This window comes from Salvelinus namaycush, chromosome 8 (assembly GCF_016432855.1).
Source record: "Salvelinus namaycush isolate Seneca chromosome 8, SaNama_1.0, whole genome shotgun sequence".
NCBI classification, from domain to species: domain Eukaryota; kingdom Metazoa; phylum Chordata; class Actinopteri; order Salmoniformes; family Salmonidae; genus Salvelinus; species Salvelinus namaycush.
In genome coordinates, this window is record NC_052314.1 from 62,894,023 (window position 1) to 62,917,827 (window position 23,805).

Consider the following 23,805-nt stretch of genomic DNA (forward strand, 5'->3'; position numbering starts at 1 on the left):
ACCATGGTGGTTACGTTGTTGTTGTTTCAGTGGTACATGGTGACCATGGTGGTTAAGTTGTTGTTGTTTCAGTGGTGCATGGTGACCATGGTGGTTGTTGTTTCAGTGGTACATGGTGACCATGGTGGTTGTTGTTTCAGTGGTACATGGTGACCATGGTGGTTGTTGTTTCAGTGGTACATGGTGACCATGGTGGATGTTGTTTCAGTGGTACATGGTGACCATGGTGGTTGTTGTTTCAGTGGTACATGGTGACCATGGTGGTTGTTGTTTCAGTGGTACATGGTGACCATGGTGGTTGTTGTTTCAGTGGTACATGGTGACCATGGTGGTTAAGTTGTTGTGTGTTGTTGTTTCAGTGGTACATGGTGACCATCGTTCACGTCTACAACCGCTGGAAGAACAGTGAGATCAGCTGCTACGTCAATGGAGAGCTCGCCTCCTACGGAGAAATCACCTGGTTCGTCAACACCAGCGACGTAAGTAGCATTCGATCCATACTATACTGATCATTGTTGTTATAATGCTATTCCTGTAGTAACCACAAACCTCTACTCTCACACAACCATTCCTACCCATCTATGCTGTGTAATGGAATATAGCTGAACCTAGAAGTTGTGCTAGTGGTTGTTATGCATGTGTGTAACCAAAAGTATATTTTGATGCCAATTATCAATCAAAACATTTCTCTGAAGTCATCAATCAATCAACAAGAAAGCCTTGAAGCTGTCCATCCAGAACTCTTCAATTTGAACCATTGTGCTTTGCATAAAATGGTTTCCACACAAAGACGTATGGTATATGTTGTGATTGATATTCCACGGAGAACCATTGTTACTGCAGTACAGGTTGTTAGAAGAGGACAGCACCTCCCCACAGGCCCCACTCTTTCTGATTGATTGATATAATCACTGTCTCAGCTGACAGAGGGATCAGGGGTGAAACCACACTCTTTATCTCTCTGCCTCTCTCTCTCTCTCTGCCTCTCTCTCTCTCTCTCTGCCTCTCTCTCTCTCTCTGCCTCTCTCTCTCTCTCTCTGCCTCTCTCTCTCTCTCTGCCTCTCTCTCTCTCTCTGCCTCTCTCTCTCTCTCTCTCTCTGCCTCTCTGCCTCTCTCTCTCTCTCTCTCTCTCTCTCTCTCTGCCTCTCTCGCTCTCTCTCTTTCTCTCTCTGCCTCTTTCTCTCTCTGCCTCTTTCTCTCTGCCTCTCTCTCTGCCTCTCTCTCGCTCTCTGCCTCTCTTGGTCTCCTCACATGGATGGAACTGGGTCTGTAACAGGGAAGGGAGATGAGTTGCATAATGAGCTGTGTAGTTGAAGATACACCCATACTCGTATGTATGAGATTCTGTCATGGTTCTCCAGAATGCTTTATCTCTGTCTCTCGTGCGAAAACAAGATTCTCACGTCAGCTTTTAGCCAAATGAAGATGCTTTTCTAATGCAATCCTCTTGGCGTGACAGTGTCACAGAGGGCCTCGATACCCTACAGTAGTTATGGCTGATTGAGACATCTCTCCCTCCTTGATAACAATGCTCAGCTCATCCCCTGCCTATTTACACATGCTCTAGTAAACATACAGAAGGGAACGGATGAATAGAAATGTATGTTATCTCTATGCCGATGGTGTGTCGATTCAGACTCAGACATGCTGTTTGAGTTGTCATAGTTATCTTTATTAATGCTTGTTCAATTCTCCTTCCCTGTTTCCTTCCTTCCTCCCTTCAGACTTTCGACAAGTGTTTCCTGGGTTCGTCAGAGACGGCGGACGCCAACCGTGTGTTCTGTGGTCAGATGGGGGCGGTGTATCTGTTTGGCGAGGCCCTCAGTGCAGCCCAGATCCTGGCCATCTACCAGCTGGGGCCTGGTTACAAGGTAGGTAGAGGCAAAGCCCAGTCATCATGCAGTATTCAGTAGTCCCACTGTTCCAAAACGCCCGGACATTTGGATACCCCATAGATCAAACAAGGAAGGCCTGCACTCATCAATTTGATGTGAAACATTAATGATTGTGGATCTTCCTCCTTTCTCCTATCATGAATTATTTCAAGATACACTACAGACTATCACTAGTAGTGTGTAAGGTTTAAACCCAACAGAAAAATATAAATGAAAGTCACACTCAAGTCTCCTTCCTGTTAATTGATTTGACGTCTGCCGTGTCTCTCAGGGCACGTTCAAGTACAAGGCTGAGAGTGACCTCCTGTTTGCTGAGCACCACAAGACCCTACTGTACGACGGCAAGCTGTCCTCCTGCATCTCCTTCTCCTACAACCCCCGCGCCACCGACGCTCAGCTGTGCCTGGAGTCCTCCCCCAAGGACAACGCCTCCATCTTCGTCCACTCGCCACACGCACTCATGCTGCAGGTACGGACACACACACACACCTACACACACACACACACACACACACACACACACACACACACACACACACACACACACACACACACACACACACACACACACACACACACACATAAACGCGCGCAAACTCACACTCATACATAGAAATTTGGTTTTGGCAGTGCTACTGCACCAACATGTAAACCATCTACGCTAGACATCTAGTCAATGTTGAAAAAAGTTATCAATCCACCCTGACTAATGGCACTTCTGCAGGTTATTCTTATCCCCTACTCCGGTTCCTCAGCCACTTGTTACACACACACACACGTTTTGTTCTTCTATCTTCATGGGATCTACAATTTAATTTCCATTCAAAATCCTATTTTCCCTGACCCCTAACCTGTAACCCAAACACACACCTACACACACACACACACACACCTACACACACACACACACACCTACACACACACACACACACACCTACACACACACCTACACACACACACACACACCTACACACACACCTACACACACACCTACACACACACACACACCTACACACACACACCTACACACCTACACACACCTACACACCTACACACACCTACACACCTACACACACACACCTACACACACACACCTACACATCTACACACACCTACACACCTACACACACCTACACACACACACACACACACCTACACACACACACACCTACACACACCTACACACACACACACACACACCTACACACACACCTACACACACACCTACACACATACCTACACACACACACACACCTACACACCTACACACATACCTACACACACACACACACCTACACACACACACACACACCTACACACCTACACACACACACACACACCTACACACACACACACCTACACACCTACACACACACACACACACACACCTACACACCTACACACCTACACACACACCTACACACACCTACACACACACACACACACCTACACACACACACACACACACACACACACCTACACACACACCTACACACCTACACACACACCTACACACACCTTCATACACATACACACACCTACACACACACCTACACACACACACACATACACACACACCTTCACACACATACACACACACCTTCACACACATACACACACACCTTCACACACACACACACACACACACACACACCTTCATACACATACACACACACACCTTCATACACATACACACACACACCTTCATACACATATACACACACACCTTCATACACCTACACACACCTACACACACCTACACACACCTACACACACCTTCATACACCTACACACACCTACACACACCTACACACACACCTACACACACACACACCTACACACACACACCTACACACACACACCTACACACACACACCTACACACACCTACACACACACACACCTACACACACACCTACACACCTACACACACACACCTACACACACACACACACACACCTACACACACACACACACACACACACACACACACACACCTACACACACACACACCTACACACACACACACCTACACACCTACACACCTACACACACACACACACCTACACACACACACACACACACACCTACACACCTACACACACACACACACCTACACACCTACACACACACCTACACACACCTACACACACACACACACCTACACACACACACACACACACCTACACACACACCTACACACCTACACACACACCTACACACACCTTCATACACATACACACACCTACACACACACCTACACACACACACACATACACACACACCTTCACACACATACACACACACCTTCACACACATACACACACACCTTCACACACACACACACACACACACACACACACACACACACACACACACACACATACACACACACACCTTCATACACATACACACACACACCTTCATACACATACACACACACACCTTCATACACATACACACACACCTTCATACACATATACACACACACCTTCATACACCTACACACACCTACACACACCTACACACACCTTCATACACCTTCATACACCTACACACACCTACACACACACCTACACACACCTACACACACACACCTACACACACACACCTACACACACACACCTACACACACACACCTACACACACACACACCTACACACACACACACACCTACACACACACACACACCTACACACACACACCTACACACCTACACACACACACACCTACACACCTACACACACACACACACACCTACACACACACACACACACACACACACACCTACACACACACACACCTACACACACACCTACACACACCTACACACACCTACACACACACACCTACACACACACACCTACACACACACACCTACACACACACACCTACACACACACACCTACACACACACACCTACACACACACACACACCTACACACACACACACACCTACACACACCTACTGTACACCTACACACACCTACACACACCTACACCTACACACACCTACACACACACACCTACACACACACACACACCTACACACACACCTACACACACACACCTACACACACACACCTACACACACACCTACACACACACACACACACCTACACACACACACACCTACACACACCTACACACACCTACACACACACCTACACACACACACCTACACACCTACACACACACCTACACACACACACCTACACACACACACCTACACCTACACACACCTACACCTACACACACCTACACACACCTACACACACACCTACACACACACCTACACACACACCTACACACACCTACACACACACCTACACACACACACCTACACACACACACCTACACCTACACACACCTACACCTACACACACCTACACACACCTACACACACACCTACACACACACCTACACACACACCTACACACACCTACACACACACCTACACCTACACACACCTACACACACCTACACACACCTACACACACCTACACACACCTACACACACACACACCTACACACACACACACACACATACACACACACCTTCATACACATACCTACACACACACACACACACCTTCACACACATACACACACACCTTCACACACATACACACACACCTTCACACACATACACACACACCTTCATACACATACACACACACCTTCACACACATACACACACACCTTCATACACATACACACACACCTTCATACACATATACACACACCTTCATACACACACCTACACACACACACCTACACACACACACCTACACACACCTACACACACACCTACACACACACCTACACACACACCTACACACACACACCTACACACACACCTACACACACACACCTACACACACACACACCTACACACACACACACACCTACACACACACACATCTACACACACACACCTACACACACCTACACACCTACACACACACACCTACACACCTACACACACACACACACACACACACACACACACCTACACACACACACCTACACACACACACCTACACACACACACACACCTACACACACACACACACACCTACACACACACACCTACACACACACACCTACACACACACACCTACACACACACACCTACACACACACACACACACCTACACACACACCTACACACACCTACACACACCTACACACACACCTACACCTACACACACCTACACCTACACATACCTACACACACACCTACACCTACACCTACACACACCTACACCTACACACACCTACACACACACCTACACCTACACACACACCTACACACACACCTACACACACCTACACACACACCTACACACACCTACACACACACCTACACACATACCTACACACACACACCTACACACCTACACACCTACACACACACACACACACCTACACACACCTACACACACACACCTACACCTACACACACCTACACACACACACCTACACCTACACACACCTACACACACACCTACACCTACACACACACCTACACACACCTACACCTACACACACCTACACCTACACACACACCTACACTTACACACACACCTACACACACACATACACACATACCTACACACACACACACACACACACCTACACACACACACACACACCTACACACCTACACACACACACACACACACACACCTACACACACACACACCTACACACACACACACCTACACACACCTACACACACCTACACACACACACCTACACACACCTTCATACACATACACACACCTACACACACACCTACACACACACCTACACACACACACACACCTACACACACCTACACACACACACACCTACACACACACACACCTACACACACACACCTACACACCTACACACACCTACACACACCTACACACACCTACACACCTACACACACACCTACACACACACACACACACACCTACACACACACCTACACACACACACACACCTACACACACACACACACACCTACACACACACCTACACACACACACACACCTACACACACACACACACACACCTACACACACACACACACACCTACACACACCTACACACCTACACACACACACACACACACACACACACACACACCTACACACCTTCATACACACACACACACACACACACCTACACACCTTCATACACATACACACACACCGTCATACACATACACATACACACACCTTCATACACATATACACACACCTTCATACACATATACACACACCTTCATACACATATACACACACCTTCATACACCTACACACACCTACACCTACACACACTCATACACATACCTACACACACACACATACACACACCTACACACACACATACACACACCTACACACACACACACCTACACACACACACACATACACACACCTACACACACACACACACCTACACACATACACACACCTACACACACACACACACCTACACACACACCTACACACACACACACACACACACACACACACACACACACACACACCTACACACACCTACACACACCTACACACACACACACATACACACACCTACACACCTACACACACACACATACACACACCTACACACACACACACACCTACACACACACCTACACACACTCATACACATACCTACACACACACATACACACACCTACACACCTACACACACACATACACACACCTACACACACACACCTACACACACACCTACACACACACATACACACACCTACACACACACATACACACACCTACACACACACATACACATACACATACACACACCTTCATACACACACCTTCATACACACACCTTCATACAGGTAATGAAGCACCTCCATCAGGCTCTATCTACTTCTAATTAAAGGAAAAGTTCACCCATTTTGAATGTTATATTGTTTTTGTGCATCTCTGAGTGATGTTCTATCGATTCCCTGTGTCATTTCATGATTTCATTGCCATTCAAGCAGGCAGAAATCCGTCTGGTATGACGTAGCACCGTGATAAAGTCTCTCACTACACTGGAAGTTAATAGGAATACGACTTTTAGATCGCGAAAATGTCTATTGTACATGTCAGATTTCAATACTGGCCGACGTCGTAATTCGGGAGGATGTCTTCTCTCCAATGAGCCATTGATCATATTTCTGTGATATTCCTACCTCTAGAAATGTGTAATTTAATGGAGAGTCTAGCACATTTTCCCCATTTTGCCTGCCTCTTTAGTCCAGAGTGCATTGCATGGTGCCGTTGTCATAGAGATTAGAGAAAGGAGATAGGAATTCAACGACAGTCTGCTGGTTGGGAATGTATCCAACTCCTTGTCCCAGAATCGCCCAGAATGCACCGCGCGGCCCATTGATGTAGCATGGGCAACGTTTCCCATCTCCTCAAAAGTATATCTGCCCGTACAAATTTCAGACTCCACTCTGTGAGGCAGTATATACTGTGTTCTATCATATTCTACTGTATCTTAGTCTATGCCGGTCTGACATTGCTCATCCAAATATTTATATATTCTTAATTCCATTCCTTTACTTTAGATTTGTGTGTGTTGTTTTTGAAATGGTTAGATATTACTTGTTAGATATTACTGCACTGTTGGAGCTAGAAACACAAGAATTTCGCTACACCTGCAATAACATCTGCTAAACACGTGTATGTGACAAATAGAATTTGATTTGACATCTGCAGGTTGAACATAGTTAGGTTGTAGTCCTAACATTGATAGTGCAGTTTGTTTAGGGGATTTTACAGCTAACTAGCTACTTCACATGCTGATTTTGCGTTTGGTATTATTGTGTGTAGCTACGTTTGCTAGCTAGCTATCCAGCCAGCCCATAGAGAGCATTGCATTGTGGATTTTGTAGTAGACTTGAGCTACAACAGACTTCCACAACGATTTTCCATGTTGCTACCAACCTTATTATAACGCTAAAATGAAACATTTGTTCACAAAAAAATATTGTTCTCACATAGTCGTGTTATTTAACACTGTAAATGAAGGGAATGAGTGTTTTTGGGTGGATTGTTCCTTTAAGATAGAGGTGAGAATGAACCACACTGCACCTGGCTGGCTACACTTAGAAATGGTGGTTTAGACTATGCAATTGTAGTCTTATGTTTATAAAAAAAAAAATTACATTCACTTAAATTTGTGAAATGCTTATTCAGTATTTCTCAGCATCATCATCATCATCACCTGGCTGGCTAGCAGGCTGGGAACAGAACACCACCCTGTTCTATTACAGAATTAGATCTGCCTACCAGTCGTTTCTATATTGAACCAAGGTGGTGCTTCCTGAGTTTTCTTTAAGCACTTTATTATATTATGCAATACTCTATTTGACCCTGTAGTTACTGAAGATGATGAGTTAATTTATTTATGAGATAAAGTAAATTGGCACGTTCTGGTGGCTACGTGTTACCATGTAAGTTCTAGGTAGCAACAACTAGATGACAAGTACTGTAATGAAAGTGCTTCAAATGTATTTCTCTCCAACTCTCATTCAAATCCATGTTTTTGACTTTCTTTATCGCAGAAGGACGTCTGCACGCCTGATTAAATGCACATTAGGAAGACCTTGGCAGCACTCACACACACACACACACACACACACAGCTGTCCTTTTTATTGAATTACTTTGAATTCTCTTATTGTCTCTCACTGTAATTGAGTTTTGTCTCTGAGCCTCACAGCGCGTTTAGTCAACGCATGAGCTCCTTTGACTTTCTGAGGCAGCTCGGCCTGTACGTTTGTACACGCACGCACGCACACACACAGACCCCATCGCCTATAGACTAATCATTTCCTATATTCTTCCTCATTCCCTCTATTTAGGTCAACTTGTTTAGTATTTGTTAGCACATTGTCTGTCTTCCATACATGGACATGTGTCTGTAGGTTAGTGTCCTCTACGTATGTGTTCACAATGACTATTGGCTTGTTTAGTCGGTAGACAGAACCATAAACGCATGAGGAAAAGGGCCTTGCTCATAATAGCACATTTAGCTACTGTGGAATCTGACATTAAGAAATGTCGAACATTTTCTATCCACAACTCATTTAGCAAAACCCTCATCAGGGTAAACGGACTAGACACCTGAGCCATGTTGCCTTAGAGACTAACTCATCGTCGCGGTAACGCGCCTGCCACTCAGCCCGTCACCGTTAGCGACAGGTGTAATAGTGCTGTAAAGGAGACAGATGTTCTGAGGCGTTGTACATCTGGTGTGGTGTTGAAACAGTATAAGGGAGAAATGTGACACCGCCTCCAATCCGCGCTGTTTTTCACCTGAGACGAAAGCAGAAACAGACTGCCAAGACCCAGCCTTTGTCTACAGTCCATAGGGTTCTGATAGGGTTCTGATTCTACCGTACTAGCTTTAAGCACCAGCTGTCAGAGCAGCTCACAGATTACTGCACCTGTACATAGCCCATCTATAATTTAGCCCAAATAACTACCTCTCCTCCTACTGTATTTATTTATTTATTTATTTTGCTCCTTTGCACCCCATTATTTCTATCTCTACTTTGCACAATCTTCCACTGCAAATCTACCATTCCAGTGTTTTACTTGCTATATTGTATTTACTTCGCCACCATGGCCTTTTTTTGCCTTTACCTCCCTCATCTCACCTCACTTGCTCACATTGTATATAGACTTATTTTTCTACTGTATTATTGACTGTATGTTTGTTTTACTCCATGTGTAACTGTGTGTTGTTGTACGAGTCGAACTGCTTTGCTTCATCTTGGCCAGGTTGCAATTGTAAATGAGAACTTGTTCTCAACTTGCCTACCTGGTTAAATAAATAAAAATTATACCCCTGATCCTTGTGTATGTATTCCTCCCTTCTTCAGGATGTGAAGGCTGTGGTGACCCACTCGGTCCAGAGTGCCATCCACTCCATTGGGGGAGTGCAGGTCCTCTTCCCCCTGTTTGCACAGCTGGATCACCTCCAGCACACCAGCGATGAACTGGACACCTCTGTCTGGTAGGGGACTACTGTCTTTTGATTCATCGATTGATTGACTTTATTCAATTCTTTTAAAATACTGTACACATCTGTGCGTAGCCATGTGGGAGGAAGTGCATTGTGTTGGTGGGGCTGTGTTTGAACTCGCCCTGCAGTCTAGAGTATTTTGCTTTCACTAAGTAGAAGTTGTTTTGCTAATTCAACGGATTCAACCATGCATGACGGCAGCGCAAATGGCATAATGTTGTCTTGTCCTACTAAACCTGGATACCAGTTGTGAATATTAGTGCCCCTAGTCCTTGAGTAATGTTCTCAATCATGGCTTTGTGGCTTTTGTCTGCCCTCAAGGGGAAGGTGTTGCATAGATTGTGTTCTCACAGCAGAATGGTAGAATGTTGACACCCTCATTATATTAGACAATTGCTATAGGATATACCCTGTAAGGGGCAAGTCTTACTCAGCAGCTAACCACTCTCTCGCTCTCGCTCCCCCCCCAGTTGCACTTTGCTGTCCTTTGTGATGGAGCTGCTGAAGAACTCTGTGGCTATGCAAGAGCAGGTCCTGGCCTGCAAGGGCTTTCTGGTCATCGGTTACACCCTGGAGAAGGTGAGAGACGTGATACACACAACACCCCCCTCGCCAGAGACACATTCACACTCCGCAGTCTTCCTCTCGTCTGTCCTAATTGCTGTTCTGTGCTGAAATTGGAAGGTGGATAATATGATTTCCCAGCACTCTGTCCATTACATCAGAGAGGAGCAGATATTGAGCTGTCTGTCCTTCAGCCTCAGTGCTGTGCCCTCCAAGTCCATACTGCATTTGTCTGTTCTGAGACCAGTGCTAAACGCCCCTACATCTGGTAGCTTGTTGATTGTGTCCGCGTGTGTGTGGTCAGGTATATAGGTTACTCTAAAAGTCTATTTACATCTAAGGCCCTAATTGCTTTTCCCCCCTTAGCTGCATTTAGAGGTTACAGCTGACGTGGGCTTGTTAGACACAGAGTTAACCTGATTCACCTTTCTCTCTGTGGGTGTCCTCTGCTCCCTTCCACTCCTCCCTCCTCTGTAGTCTTCCAAGGTGCATGTGACTCGGCCCGTGCTGGACATCGTGCTGGCCTTCGCCCGTTACCTCAGCAACCTGCAGAACGGCGTCCTGCTGCTCAAGCAGCTGTGTGACCACATCCTGTTCAACCCTGCCATCTGGATCCATGCCCCTGCCAAGGTAAGAGAGGAGAGGTACTGGCACAGGAACAAACACATGTGCAGGCAGGTAGACGCATGCACGGTGACACACAGTCAAGGACACAGTTGTGCAAGCAGGTAGGCACATGAAGGCACACACTCATGCACGGACACATGTGACGTGTAGACAGGCACACACACCCACCCACCTCTGTCCATCCCACCATCATCCTTTCATACTCTAGTCCTTGTATCTCTCCTCCCGTACATGAGAGCAACAGCCCAGCGTTCAGTAGGTTAGGCTATTGGATTTTATTTCTGCCTCACCTCATGCTGGGGTTTTCACGTCAAATCAAATGTTGTTTGTCACATGCGCTGAATGTAGACCTTAGAGTGAAATGCTTACTTACAAGCCCTTAACCAACAATGCAGTTTTAAGAAAGATAAGTGTTAAGTAAAAAATATATAAGTAAAAAATATAATAATAATAATAATATATGAAGTAACAAATAATTAAAGAGCTGTAGTAAAATAACAATAGCGAGGCTGTATACAGGGGGTACCGGTACAGAGTCAATGTGCGGGGGCACCGGTTAGTCGAGTACGTACGTAAGAACACACGCACGTGTGTGTGTGTGTCACCCCCCAGGTGCAGTTGGTGTTGTACACTTACCTGTCAACCGAGTTCATCAGCACGGTGACCATCTACAACGCCATCCGCAGGGTGGGCACGGTACTGCAGGTCATGCACACGCTCAAGTACTACTACTGGGTCGTCAACCCCCAGGACCGCAGCGGAGTCACGCCCAAGGGCCTCGGTAGGAGAACACACACATGCCTCCCTACACACACACACACACACACCGCACTCTTTCATATTTCCACTAACACACACTTTTCTACACATACTGATACAGACCGATACCTCTCCTCCCCCAGACCAGTGTTGCCATGGAATTGAGCAGCACGCTACTTTTGCTGTGTGGAACTGGGTCCATCATCCAGTCCTTTGTGTCCCCTGCAGAATGTGCTTTCCTGTCCTTCTTGTACCCCTATGTTGTTTGCTAAACCTAGAATAAACATTTTGTATTATCTACCTACAGCTGTGCACTCCTAAATAATAATAACATCCTTTTGAAAACAGACCTTCTCTAATGACTTTGTCCCTGCGTGTCTGTCGTTGTGTGTCTGTGTGTGTAGACGGTCTGAGACCAAATCAGAAGGAGATCCACTCTCTCAGAGCTTTTCTGCTGCTGTTTGTGAAACAACTCATAATGAAGGTGAGTGTGTATGTAATGAGAATCTCGTATGATATTAAAAATAATATATATATTTTGCCTTTTACACCTCATGTTAATCTACAATAACTATGATCGGTGAAGAGTTAGATTTCTGTTCTGTACTCTCTATTTTCAGGATTACGGAGTGAAGGAAGATGAGCTTCAGAGTATTCTCAACTACCTGCTCACCATGCATGAGGTTAGTACTAAAAGATCATTCAAAATGTCATGTCCTATACAGTGCACTACTTTTATACAATACATACTTTATATACCGCTCAGCGGTATCCACTCTCCTGTAATTCCTGTTCATCTTTACTCGATGCTCCTTTACAGTTTTGAGGTATATAACTGCCCACTAGGTGGCACTCTAAGCCAACAGCTCCGGCCTCCCAGACCCTCTCTCCGCTCTACTATAGATACAGAGCAATCACACTGGGCCGGGGAAACGACCAGGCTCTTTTTAACCGTTGCCAAGTTTCACCAAGCCCTCCCTCGCAGAAGCCTCTGTGTTTACACTGCAGTGATGCATAGAGAAATAATGGTGCTGTAAAACAAGCAGGAATAATCCCTGCAGGAACAAGGGGATTAACCGCTCTCCTTCGGGAGTTCTACAGTCTTCTATGGATTGTTCATTCATCAGATAATTCCGTTGTTTCCGTGTATTATTCATTCCATCAACATTTGTTATCAATGACTAATGATCTGTTTCCGTAGCGACCATTACTAATCAAGATGGAAACTGGTTTGATCTTTGATGTTGTGTGTCACCAATTAATCAATAATTAGTGCGAAAATAAACAGTATTAATTATTGCACTTACATGGTCAATGCCTGTGTTTGTGGGTACTCTGCATCCATGTGGGTGTCTGTACAGTAGGGTGTGTTTTGGTGTCTGCTTCATGATGATACATGGTGTAACAGCACACCCACTAGCCACACTATTCATCTCTCGTTGGGTTGCATGACTCCACAGTGAAAGGCGATGCTAATTGCGAGCCCATTAGTGCGCGCACACACACTATTTATCATATTGCTAATAATGCTAACAACAAGGCCTCCTCCATGATCTGATTCATTCAATTCAGTACAACTTTATTTATTTTCCCAGGACGACAATCTAATGGATGTGCTTCAGCTGCTGGTGGCTCTGATGTCGGAGCATCACGGCTCCATGGTGCAGGCCTTTGATCAGCGCAACGGAGTTCGGTGAGCTTCAGGAATAGATTGACCCACCACCCATCATAGAACTTCAATGGGAATTACGTTCTAGTCATTTGACTTCTATGACGGTACTGTAACTCTAACGTCATCTCCCGTGGCAACGGGTGGCGCATACTCCACCACAGGCCCTGCGGCCTCTGAGAACAAGATCGTTGTGATGTTAGCCTACTTTGTGTGTGCCTTCCAAATGGTACCGTGTTACATTTGTAGTGCCAGAGACGGTACCCTATTTCCTGTATAATAGTGCACTACTTTTAACCAGAGGCTATAAAGGGACTAGGGTGCCATTTCAGATGCGCCCTTGTGGTTCTGTTTGTGTTTCATGAAGCCAAAATGAAGCCAGATGACACCGAGGCCAATAAAGATGGTTTACTGGCTTCATTTGATCCTTTATCTGCAGGACTATTGACATTCAGCGACGACGGCACACAAGATTTATGTCGCTTTTTTAGTCACCCTGTTTGCATTCTCTGTCACAGGGGGTTAAATGTAGTGTGTCAACCATGCATGTCTGGGCTGGTGTCTGATATAGGCCCACTTTAAAGGCTTCTGAAAATCTTTGTCTGACACACATTTTGGGTGCCTTCTCATTTTACTAGCCACTCATAAAGGCTCCAACCACCTCTATTTTACGACCAAAGTAGATGTCCTATACAACTGTATAGTAGGTTCACAAAGCAGATATAATCTGTCATGAAGTGATTCTGTAAATGTTTGGTTCTGATACACTCTTTTAGTTTTTTAAATAATTTGAGATACTGTTAAATTTGCTTAAATATGTTAAATTTAGTATTCATGTGTTTTTCTTTGTTTCTGTACAGGGCCATTTATAAGCTGCTGGCTTCCAACAGTGAAGGAATCAGAGTTCAGGCACTCAAAGTCTTGGGCTACTTCCTCAAACACTTGCCCGCTAAGTAAGAACTCTAATATGTTACTGTCACTTACCTTGTACTCTTGTCTGTAGGATATTATTAAGAATTGTCCGTACGTTTGGTCACATAAAAGCACTCAATTCTGCCTTGGACATTAAAAGCATATTTGTTCCAGATTATAGAAGGACTCAGTTAGGCTCAGCCATTGATGTAATTATTCCAATTCTATAGTAATTTACCTTTAGGCAGCCAAAAGGGTTTTCAATTCAAAATGGCCTCTCCTCAGTTGTATATTTCTAAGAGCCAAATCCCATCATGGAGCTGAGTATCTACAGAGAAAAGGGTCTCGTTCAGGTGGAGGTCGATATCTAATCTTCGTTCAGCCTGCGTACTGTAGTAAAATGAATAGCTGGCGTTAAAGCCCTTTCTATTTCTCTCTCTCTGGAGAGTAAATTGCCTCTAGTTGTGTAGAAGTGTTTTAGATAACAAATTAGCCACTCGTAAGCCTCCTTTGGTTCAGCGACCAATTAAGATGTCAGAGTCGCAAGAAAACAGCCCATGATAAAATACAGTGCAGGTCTCATTGAGGCTCTATTTCCAATTCTACTGATTCCTTTTTGATCTCACAAACTTTTGATCAGTGGTAGTACATATTCTCTAGCCTCATCCCTAGCCTCATCCCCATCGTCATCCCCAGCGTCATCGTCATCCTCATCCCCACCGTCATCCTCATCCCCAGTGCCCCCCCCAATAAAATAAAAAACATTTCACTCTTTTTGTTGTTGTTACGGGAACACAGTCCAGCTTTCAACTTTCTCTTGAAAGTTGGAATAGTAGAATGCACAAGGTGCAATTTCTAAATTGGGTCGTGCATCATCAGTTTTCCTCGTCATGTCAGTCATCACGTACCTTAGAGAGCTATTTACAATTTGTCAGAAATGTCCAGATCAACTAGCCCATGTCAGCTAACATTTTTTAGCTAGGTTTTTTAGCCCATAGATTTTGTTGTAATGTTTGAGTCACAAAAATATCACATGAATACACATTGCACATGCTTTAAAACTGCAACATTTGCTCTGCACCGCATGAAAAATACGCTTTAAATTTGCAACATTTTCTCTCCGCCAACAAGAGGTGACTGAACAGTTTGTCATAAACAGTGCTTGTGCCCTTAGAAATAGACGTGGGCATGTGTGTTGAGGATGTTCCCTAATGCTGGAAGGGGGCCTGAGAGAAAAAGTCTTAGACAGTCAGACTCTTTGCTGTCTGACTATACTAGCTTTATCATCCCAGAATATGTACAGATGAATGATACTCAGAGATGAAAGCTCTGAGGGATACTTGTCTTTGAAGGGTCCTGACAGGCCTCTGCAGGGGTGCATTTTTCATATCTTTCAACTGTGTTCAAATGTGTTCTGATGCACTGGTAAGCTTACACAAGCGGTGGTTCACAAACATTCATAGTCCGTGACTCACCCTATGGCTTCGGGAATTTTCCTTGTCTGTCCTCAACCAGTCCTTGACCGGCAACCCAAAATGGAATATGTACTGCCCACCATTTTGGAAACATTGCTTGCTATACCATACAATGGTGCCAAGTAATGCTTTTGTGAATTTATAGTTAACTGTCTAGTTAAAATCTTTGCATGTAATTAAGTGCAACACGATACACTGATACACTGTGGATACAGTGATCAATGTGCTGGTACCAAATGTCAATGGATACTCACTGACCGTATGACCCTTGACCTTTGTTCCAGGAGGAAGTCCGAGGTCATGCTGGGTCACGGCCTCTTCTCCCTGCTCAACGAGCGACTGATGCTCCACTCCAACCAGTTCAGCATGACAACCTACAACGTGCTCTTCGAGGTCAGTTAGTCCCTCTCTCGTCTCTTCCTTGCCATGTATGTGTAGGAGAGTCTAGAAGAAAATGGAGTAGTTGATATACAAAGCTATTTTCTCTTTGCCTCCCCTATAAATCCTAATACTAACTGCCCTCCATTTTGTATTTGCATTGGCTGATGATTTCCGTCACTGTATTAGTTCAGTTATACATGCACTGATTACACATGAATTCATTCTGAGAACACATTATTTAGATTAGAAGTGTGTTTTCTGAATTATTTAATGCTTTTATATTTTGTTTGATGAAGTTGTATAGAACGTGTAGTTAAACTCTAGTTTTCCTGTGGCTAGCGTCAGCTCTAGCTATTCTCCTTCTGTCTGGACCTAAATAGCATATCCCTTCTGAAAACATTGCAGTCCATTTTGAAGCGTGATGTTCTATTATTACCCATTGGTAATGCCTTAACTTAAATGATGGTCATTTGTGTTAATGGATCTATGTTATAATGGCATAATTGCACACTATAATGGACATTAATGCACACTATGTTAAACTCCACAGGAATCATGGACTTGTTGTATCTGACCCTGTAAATGATGTATTTTGACACACAGAAACATTTGGGATTGTCAGGAGACACTGGGGGAATTTCATGTATTCCTCCTCTGCTGTTACTGTGAGATATTGCCGTCTATTCGTTTCGGCACTGATTCTTGTTACCTATTTCTTCTGTGAAGACTTGGTGAACACATACGAACATATGTGGATTTCTCTATGGCTCAATGTACCTCTTCCCTGGTGCTGTTAGTATGAGCTATAGATGCAGAAAAGTATTTATGTAAATCTTATTTCTCCCTTTTCTGTGCAGATCGTGGTTGAACTGAATACGTGTGACTGTGGAATTGCAATGTGGAACTCATGTACTTCTTGGTGCTGTTACTATGAGCTATAGATTCACATAAAAGTATTTATGGCTCTCCTCTGTTTCTCCCTCTTCTTTTCTCCCCGCGTCTCTTCTTTATCTCTCTCCTTCTCTGTAGATCCTGACCGAGCAGATCTGCACTCAAGTGATCCATAAACAGCATCCGGACCCCGACTCCAATGTGAAGATTGTCAACCCGCGTGAGTCACCCCTCGGCACCCTACCGCTAAATAAATCACCTTTACCTACCGCTGCGTGCTTGACCAGACCTAGAGAGCCTCCTCTCCCTTACGGCCGGTGCCAGTGTTATATACTGGCCAACAAATGTGGAGCATAAATTGAGGCTACAAAACTATACTACTCAAACGGTATGTGATCATATACGATTAGACTAATGGTGGTCGTGTTGGGCTATAAGATTCAGCTGGTACATTTTAATTCAATCATTTTTTTGAAAAAATAATTAAAAAGAGTAGCTATTGAGAGAAAGAAAACTACTTAATGAAATGATATTGTGACAGTATATTTAAAAAAGAAAATTATGTTTCACAGCAAATTAAAGTTGTGAAATATCCGTTTTATTCAGTTGACGTTCACACAACAGCTGAAGTGGAACTGAATAAAATGAGTGCATCGTTAAAGACGTCATGAAATCAACACCAGGCCCTGCGGCATTATACATAATGTTAATAAGAAGACTTTTCCTAGTTTTGAAACTCAATTGTCATTTTTCAAAAGTAGGTATTAAGGCCATCTGGGACATGATGCAACAAGCTTACATGGCAATTTAATATTTCATCAAGTTGATATACTATTGCATTATGTGGTATTTTTAATAAGAGTTTAGAGGAACAGGAAGTTATAGTTAAAAATGTATCTCACAGACCATTTTACGTTTTTTCTTGGCAATTAGAAACATTTTAAAATTATGTTTGAATTATGACCCTGTCTTCTCCAAAGGGGTTCTCATTTGATGTTTATCTTTTTAATATTCTGATAATGTACACATACAGTAATTTAAAGTAATACTCCCAGAGATGTAGCTATTTCCCTTTTACTACCGGTGGCATATTTTTAATACATGCCTCATTAAGAGGGAAAACGTCCATGCTTAGTTTCTGTATGATGCAACGTAACAAGCTCATAGCAACCTCATTGCTTTGATCAATGTACTTGTCTCATCTTGTCCTAGTCTAGTATTTTCAGACCATTACTTACCTCTAATTTCACATGCCAGCTCTCAAAACCTTTTCATATGTGGGAGAATCAACTTCCCCAGCTGTGGCGGAGAGGGGGGAAAAAACTGAGTCAGGCTGAAATCACAACTGAGGTTTACTTTAACCCTGCTCTAATCGTACAATTAAGCTCCATTTGTGTGTGTGTGTGTGTGTACGCGTGTGTGTTACACATCACATAGTCACACATTGATTAGCATAGGCCCTTTATTGTGGTAAAGGCATCCAGTCGTGTGTTGCGTAAAATAGAGACAGTCCTATGTGCTTTTTGCATGTGAACTGAACACACTTTATGGGAGTTCTGAGCCATGGGAGCACCATGGAGTCTGTTTCTCCTTTACTGTAGCTGCCTGCGTTCTCTTCTTGATGTTATCTGCTCTGAAGCCTCAAAATGGGCCTGATTGCAGTCTTTAGTAACGTCAGAGCGAATCAAACAAACTAAGGAAGTACCGTTTCCCTTAAATTTACTCCATGGAAAGAACCCAAGACCAAATGGGGGGGGGAAAAGACCCCATACTCACATCCCTCCATCCCCCAGTAACATGCAGAGGTAATTTTCTGCCAGTGAGAGTTCAGTGATTCATAATTTGATTGACTAAGGCGTATAGAAACAACATAAACGTCTGGGCTGCGAGGGGTCCTTGTTGGTTACCATCGGTTACCACCAAGGTCCAAGACGACAAAGTGAAATCATAAACCCCCCCCCCCCCTTCCTGACTCAAGCTAAATGGACACTGACATAGTCTATATAATTCATCTAAACAGCCAGTCTCTTTAGGTTAACCAGAGAAAGGGTTCCAGGAAGCCTGCATAGGACTTTGGCAGGCGTGGTACACAAACAAACACACACACACACACAGACAGACACACACATCTCTGAGTTGAAACAATAGCAAACTTTGTTTGATCGTTTCCACCACATAGATGTTGAGGTGTCTGCTGACAGTCAAATCAAGATGGCTTGTGACACAATGATTCACACATGTTGAGATGAATTGTCTGATTGTGTTGTTGAATTGTGGTCTGACTCTTACTCCCTCTGCAATTGATTTGTTTCATGGAAAGTGTGTTCATTCAAAAATCCCTTATTTTTTTTGCTGTTTAGGATATACAATTTGAGTCACTCATAGGGAGTAAAATGGTATTATTCGGTATCAATATTAGGATATTTTTAAATGTTTTAAAATCAGTATTGTAGCATGTCACAATTTATTTAAATTGATTCATTTATTTAAATGAATTCTCAGATTCTGTCTCTTGCTTAATCACTTCTTATTTGGTGAATCGGTATTAAAAACTCCTTATTTTAATGAAGATATGATATTATGACAGACAACAGTCTGTTCTCTGCATTCCTCTGCTGACCGTCTGTTCTGTACGACCCGAGTCAGTAACCCTGCAGGGAAAGTAGTGCGTCTGTGTGTACTAAACCGTGTCAGACACCGTAACGGGGCATTAACAGAACGTGTTTTCCTGTGTTTTGACAGAGGTCCTGAAGGTGATCGCTGCCCTGCTGAAGAACTCTCCCCTCTCCCCAGAGAGCATGGAGGTGCGCAGGGTCTTCCTGTCAGACATGATCAAACTGTTCAATAACAGCAAAGATAACAGGAGGTAAGGAACGTCTCAGCCCTGAAGTATACTACCAAGTACACCACATTCTAGTACACTACATAGTACACTACGACAGGGTCTTCCTGTCAGACATGATCGATCTGTTCAATAACAGCATATATAACAGGAGGTAAGGAACGACTCAGCCCTGTAGTGGACTACACTACAACTACCATTAAACAAGAACTGGGTTCAAATAGAATTTGAAATCATTCAAATACTTTGAGGATTTGCTTGAGCCCGCCTGGAGTGCCAGGTGGGCGGAGCTTTGCAGTTTTGCGACTATTCCATTGGTTCAGTTGCGCCAGGCAACCTCAATCACGCTCAATCAATCCACTCTAGGGAGTATTTGGAAGGAAACAAATACTATTTGAACCCAGGTCTGCAACAATATCACTTCAGTACAGCCCTCTGGTTGAGTTCAGTACATGTTATCCTGGCATACATCCCCTGTCCGATTACATCTCCCAGTTCCTTGTGCCGGCGCCATGCTGGGGCTTTACTGCAAGGAGGCCAACAAGCTTTGTCCTTCATATGCTCAGAGTACAGGATGTTTTGAAGATGTGTGATATTGTGTATCTGTACACTACATGAGTGTGCTGTGTATGTAGAATTGTTTGCAAATGTTTGTTATGTTTGTGTGTATGCACGCACATACAGTACTGAGTCTTCGGAGCGCTCATATCTCTGTGTGTATGTCTATCAGGAGCCTGCTGCAGTGCTCGGTGTGGCAGGATTGGATGCTCTCTCTGTGCTTCATCAACCCCAAGAGCAGCGAGGAGCAGAAGGTCACTGAGATGGTGTACGCCATCTTCCGCATCCTGCTCTACCACGCCATCAAGTACGAGTGGGGCGGCTGGCGCGTGTGGGTGGACACCTTGTCCATCACCCACTCCAAGGTCAGAGAGCTCATTAACCCCGTCAGACGGTCAACCAAACTCTGTCTCACAGAGAGACGCAGAGCTTCTGGATAGGTTTCTATACGTCTCTGTGGATTGTTGACTCATTCTCTTGCTCTTCCAATCTATTTGTTCTCTCTTCTCTTTTTAGCTACGTCCTTTTCTCTTTTCATTATTTTGTGAGCACACACACTCTCCCCCGCTCTCATTCACTCTCCTCTTACTTTCTCTCTCTTTCTTTAGCACTCTGAAATTAGACTCCACTCACCTCGCTGCCCTTTCTCCTACCTCAGCTTCTCCAGGGCGCTCAGCCGTCAAGATCTATCTCAAGTCTCTATCCAACCAGTCAGGGGCTTCCTTGTTTAAGTTTGATCCTGACATAATAACAGTCTCAGAGGAAATGTCCAAAGATCCCTCCTAGCCTCAATGACCCACTCATAGATTAATAGTGACTGACTAACAGAGAAGTGCCTCTCTCTCGGTGCCCATCAGATCCAGCCTGGTGGAAATCTTGTGCTGATTATGATGTGAAAACGGCAGTGTGCTGGCTTAATGGAATCAGTTCTTTTTCCTCTTCCATCCCTTCTAGTCATTTATTTATGTATTGAGTTTCCCACTCTTTAGTTAAACATAAACTACCGGCTCTTCTTATTTCAGAAACTCAATTTAAAAAAGGCTGTTTAAAAATTAATTGTTGATATTGGATTACGGTGCCAGGTTCCAATGCAGTGAAGTAATTTGGATTGTGGTGTGGGTGGTTTATAAAGCTTGGCAGATTGGAGGTTGGTTGAGGGAAACTAGGCTATTTTTGTGTTGAGGTGGATGTCTATGGAGTTCTGAGGATGTAGTGATGGATAAAGGCCACTGGGGGGCACAGTTACACCATTTGGCTCTGTCTCTCTCCTCAGGACTGGAGTTGGTTGGCTTGGTTGCACAGTATTTGCTAGACCAAAAGCTCTTGACCTCAACATTTACGTACCCCACCTCAAACCTGTCCGTGTGTATCCAACCTAAAGGTTGTATGCGAAAAAATTACTTTGTATCCACTATCATATCTGACTGAAGGATTTCTCATATCATTGGTAAGGACAGTGCTGAGTAAATATGTAGTTGTGGGAAAAAAAGAAAAAAAAACTACAAAATAACATCACCGCCAATTCTGGCTAGACTGTTCCAAATTATTCTGCTGCCGTTTCTGCATTTTTGCCTTGGACTTTAAGTGGCTTATCGTGACAGTCATTTTTCAGTCATTTCCTTTTTGTGATGTAATTTTGTACTAAAGCTGTTGATAGACAAATGATTGGTACTATTTCACTTCAGAGTTTTACACAAGCTTAAACATCAAATCACGAATATTGCTTTCTACACTGTAGACTATAACAGTAAATACACAGCATCTTATTTACTCATGAGACCTTAAATAATTCTCCATGAAAGCACACCATGAATGATTCTTCGCATATTTATTGATATATTGTATATTAAAGAATAGTTTTGCAGAAACATTACCCTTTTAAATTAGCTGGGAGCGGATGCGAAGACGCATGTTAAAAGTCATAGGCTTGTCCAATTGACATCAGTCCTGTGCAGTACAAAACAAACCCAAAGTGACTGTTTATTTGTAAATAACACCTTGTGTATTTAGGGTTGTGTGTCGCCCCGAGCTTATTGCTGTAGCACGTTGCACATGGCCACAATCACACGCTGTTCTGTAGTTTCACTTTACTACACTGCCATACCAGCCGCTGTGCAAAAAAGTGTGCGAGTGAGCAGAGGAATTGATCATTCTCTTCAGTACTGGACAGATGGTAA

The 23,805-nt window shown here is 44.0% G+C and overlaps 1 protein-coding gene across 1 annotated transcript in view; it reads left to right on the top strand.

Moving 5' to 3' along the window:
• LOC120053047 (lipopolysaccharide-responsive and beige-like anchor protein) overlaps positions 1–23,805 on the top strand; it is a 326,774-nt gene that overhangs the window by 70,600 nt on the left and 232,369 nt on the right. The window contains exons 8-22 of the mRNA XM_039000298.1: positions 360–479; positions 1,725–1,871; positions 2,167–2,364; positions 10,808–10,941; positions 11,421–11,529; positions 11,992–12,144; positions 12,754–12,922; positions 13,305–13,384; positions 13,521–13,583; positions 14,496–14,593; positions 15,430–15,522; positions 17,241–17,349; positions 18,367–18,448; positions 20,971–21,094; positions 21,801–21,993. Coding sequence (XP_038856226.1) covers positions 360–479; positions 1,725–1,871; positions 2,167–2,364; positions 10,808–10,941; positions 11,421–11,529; positions 11,992–12,144; positions 12,754–12,922; positions 13,305–13,384; positions 13,521–13,583; positions 14,496–14,593; positions 15,430–15,522; positions 17,241–17,349; positions 18,367–18,448; positions 20,971–21,094; positions 21,801–21,993 — 1,872 coding nt within the window. The remainder of the gene's footprint in view (positions 1–359; positions 480–1,724; positions 1,872–2,166; positions 2,365–10,807; positions 10,942–11,420; positions 11,530–11,991; positions 12,145–12,753; positions 12,923–13,304; positions 13,385–13,520; positions 13,584–14,495; positions 14,594–15,429; positions 15,523–17,240; positions 17,350–18,366; positions 18,449–20,970; positions 21,095–21,800; positions 21,994–23,805) is intronic.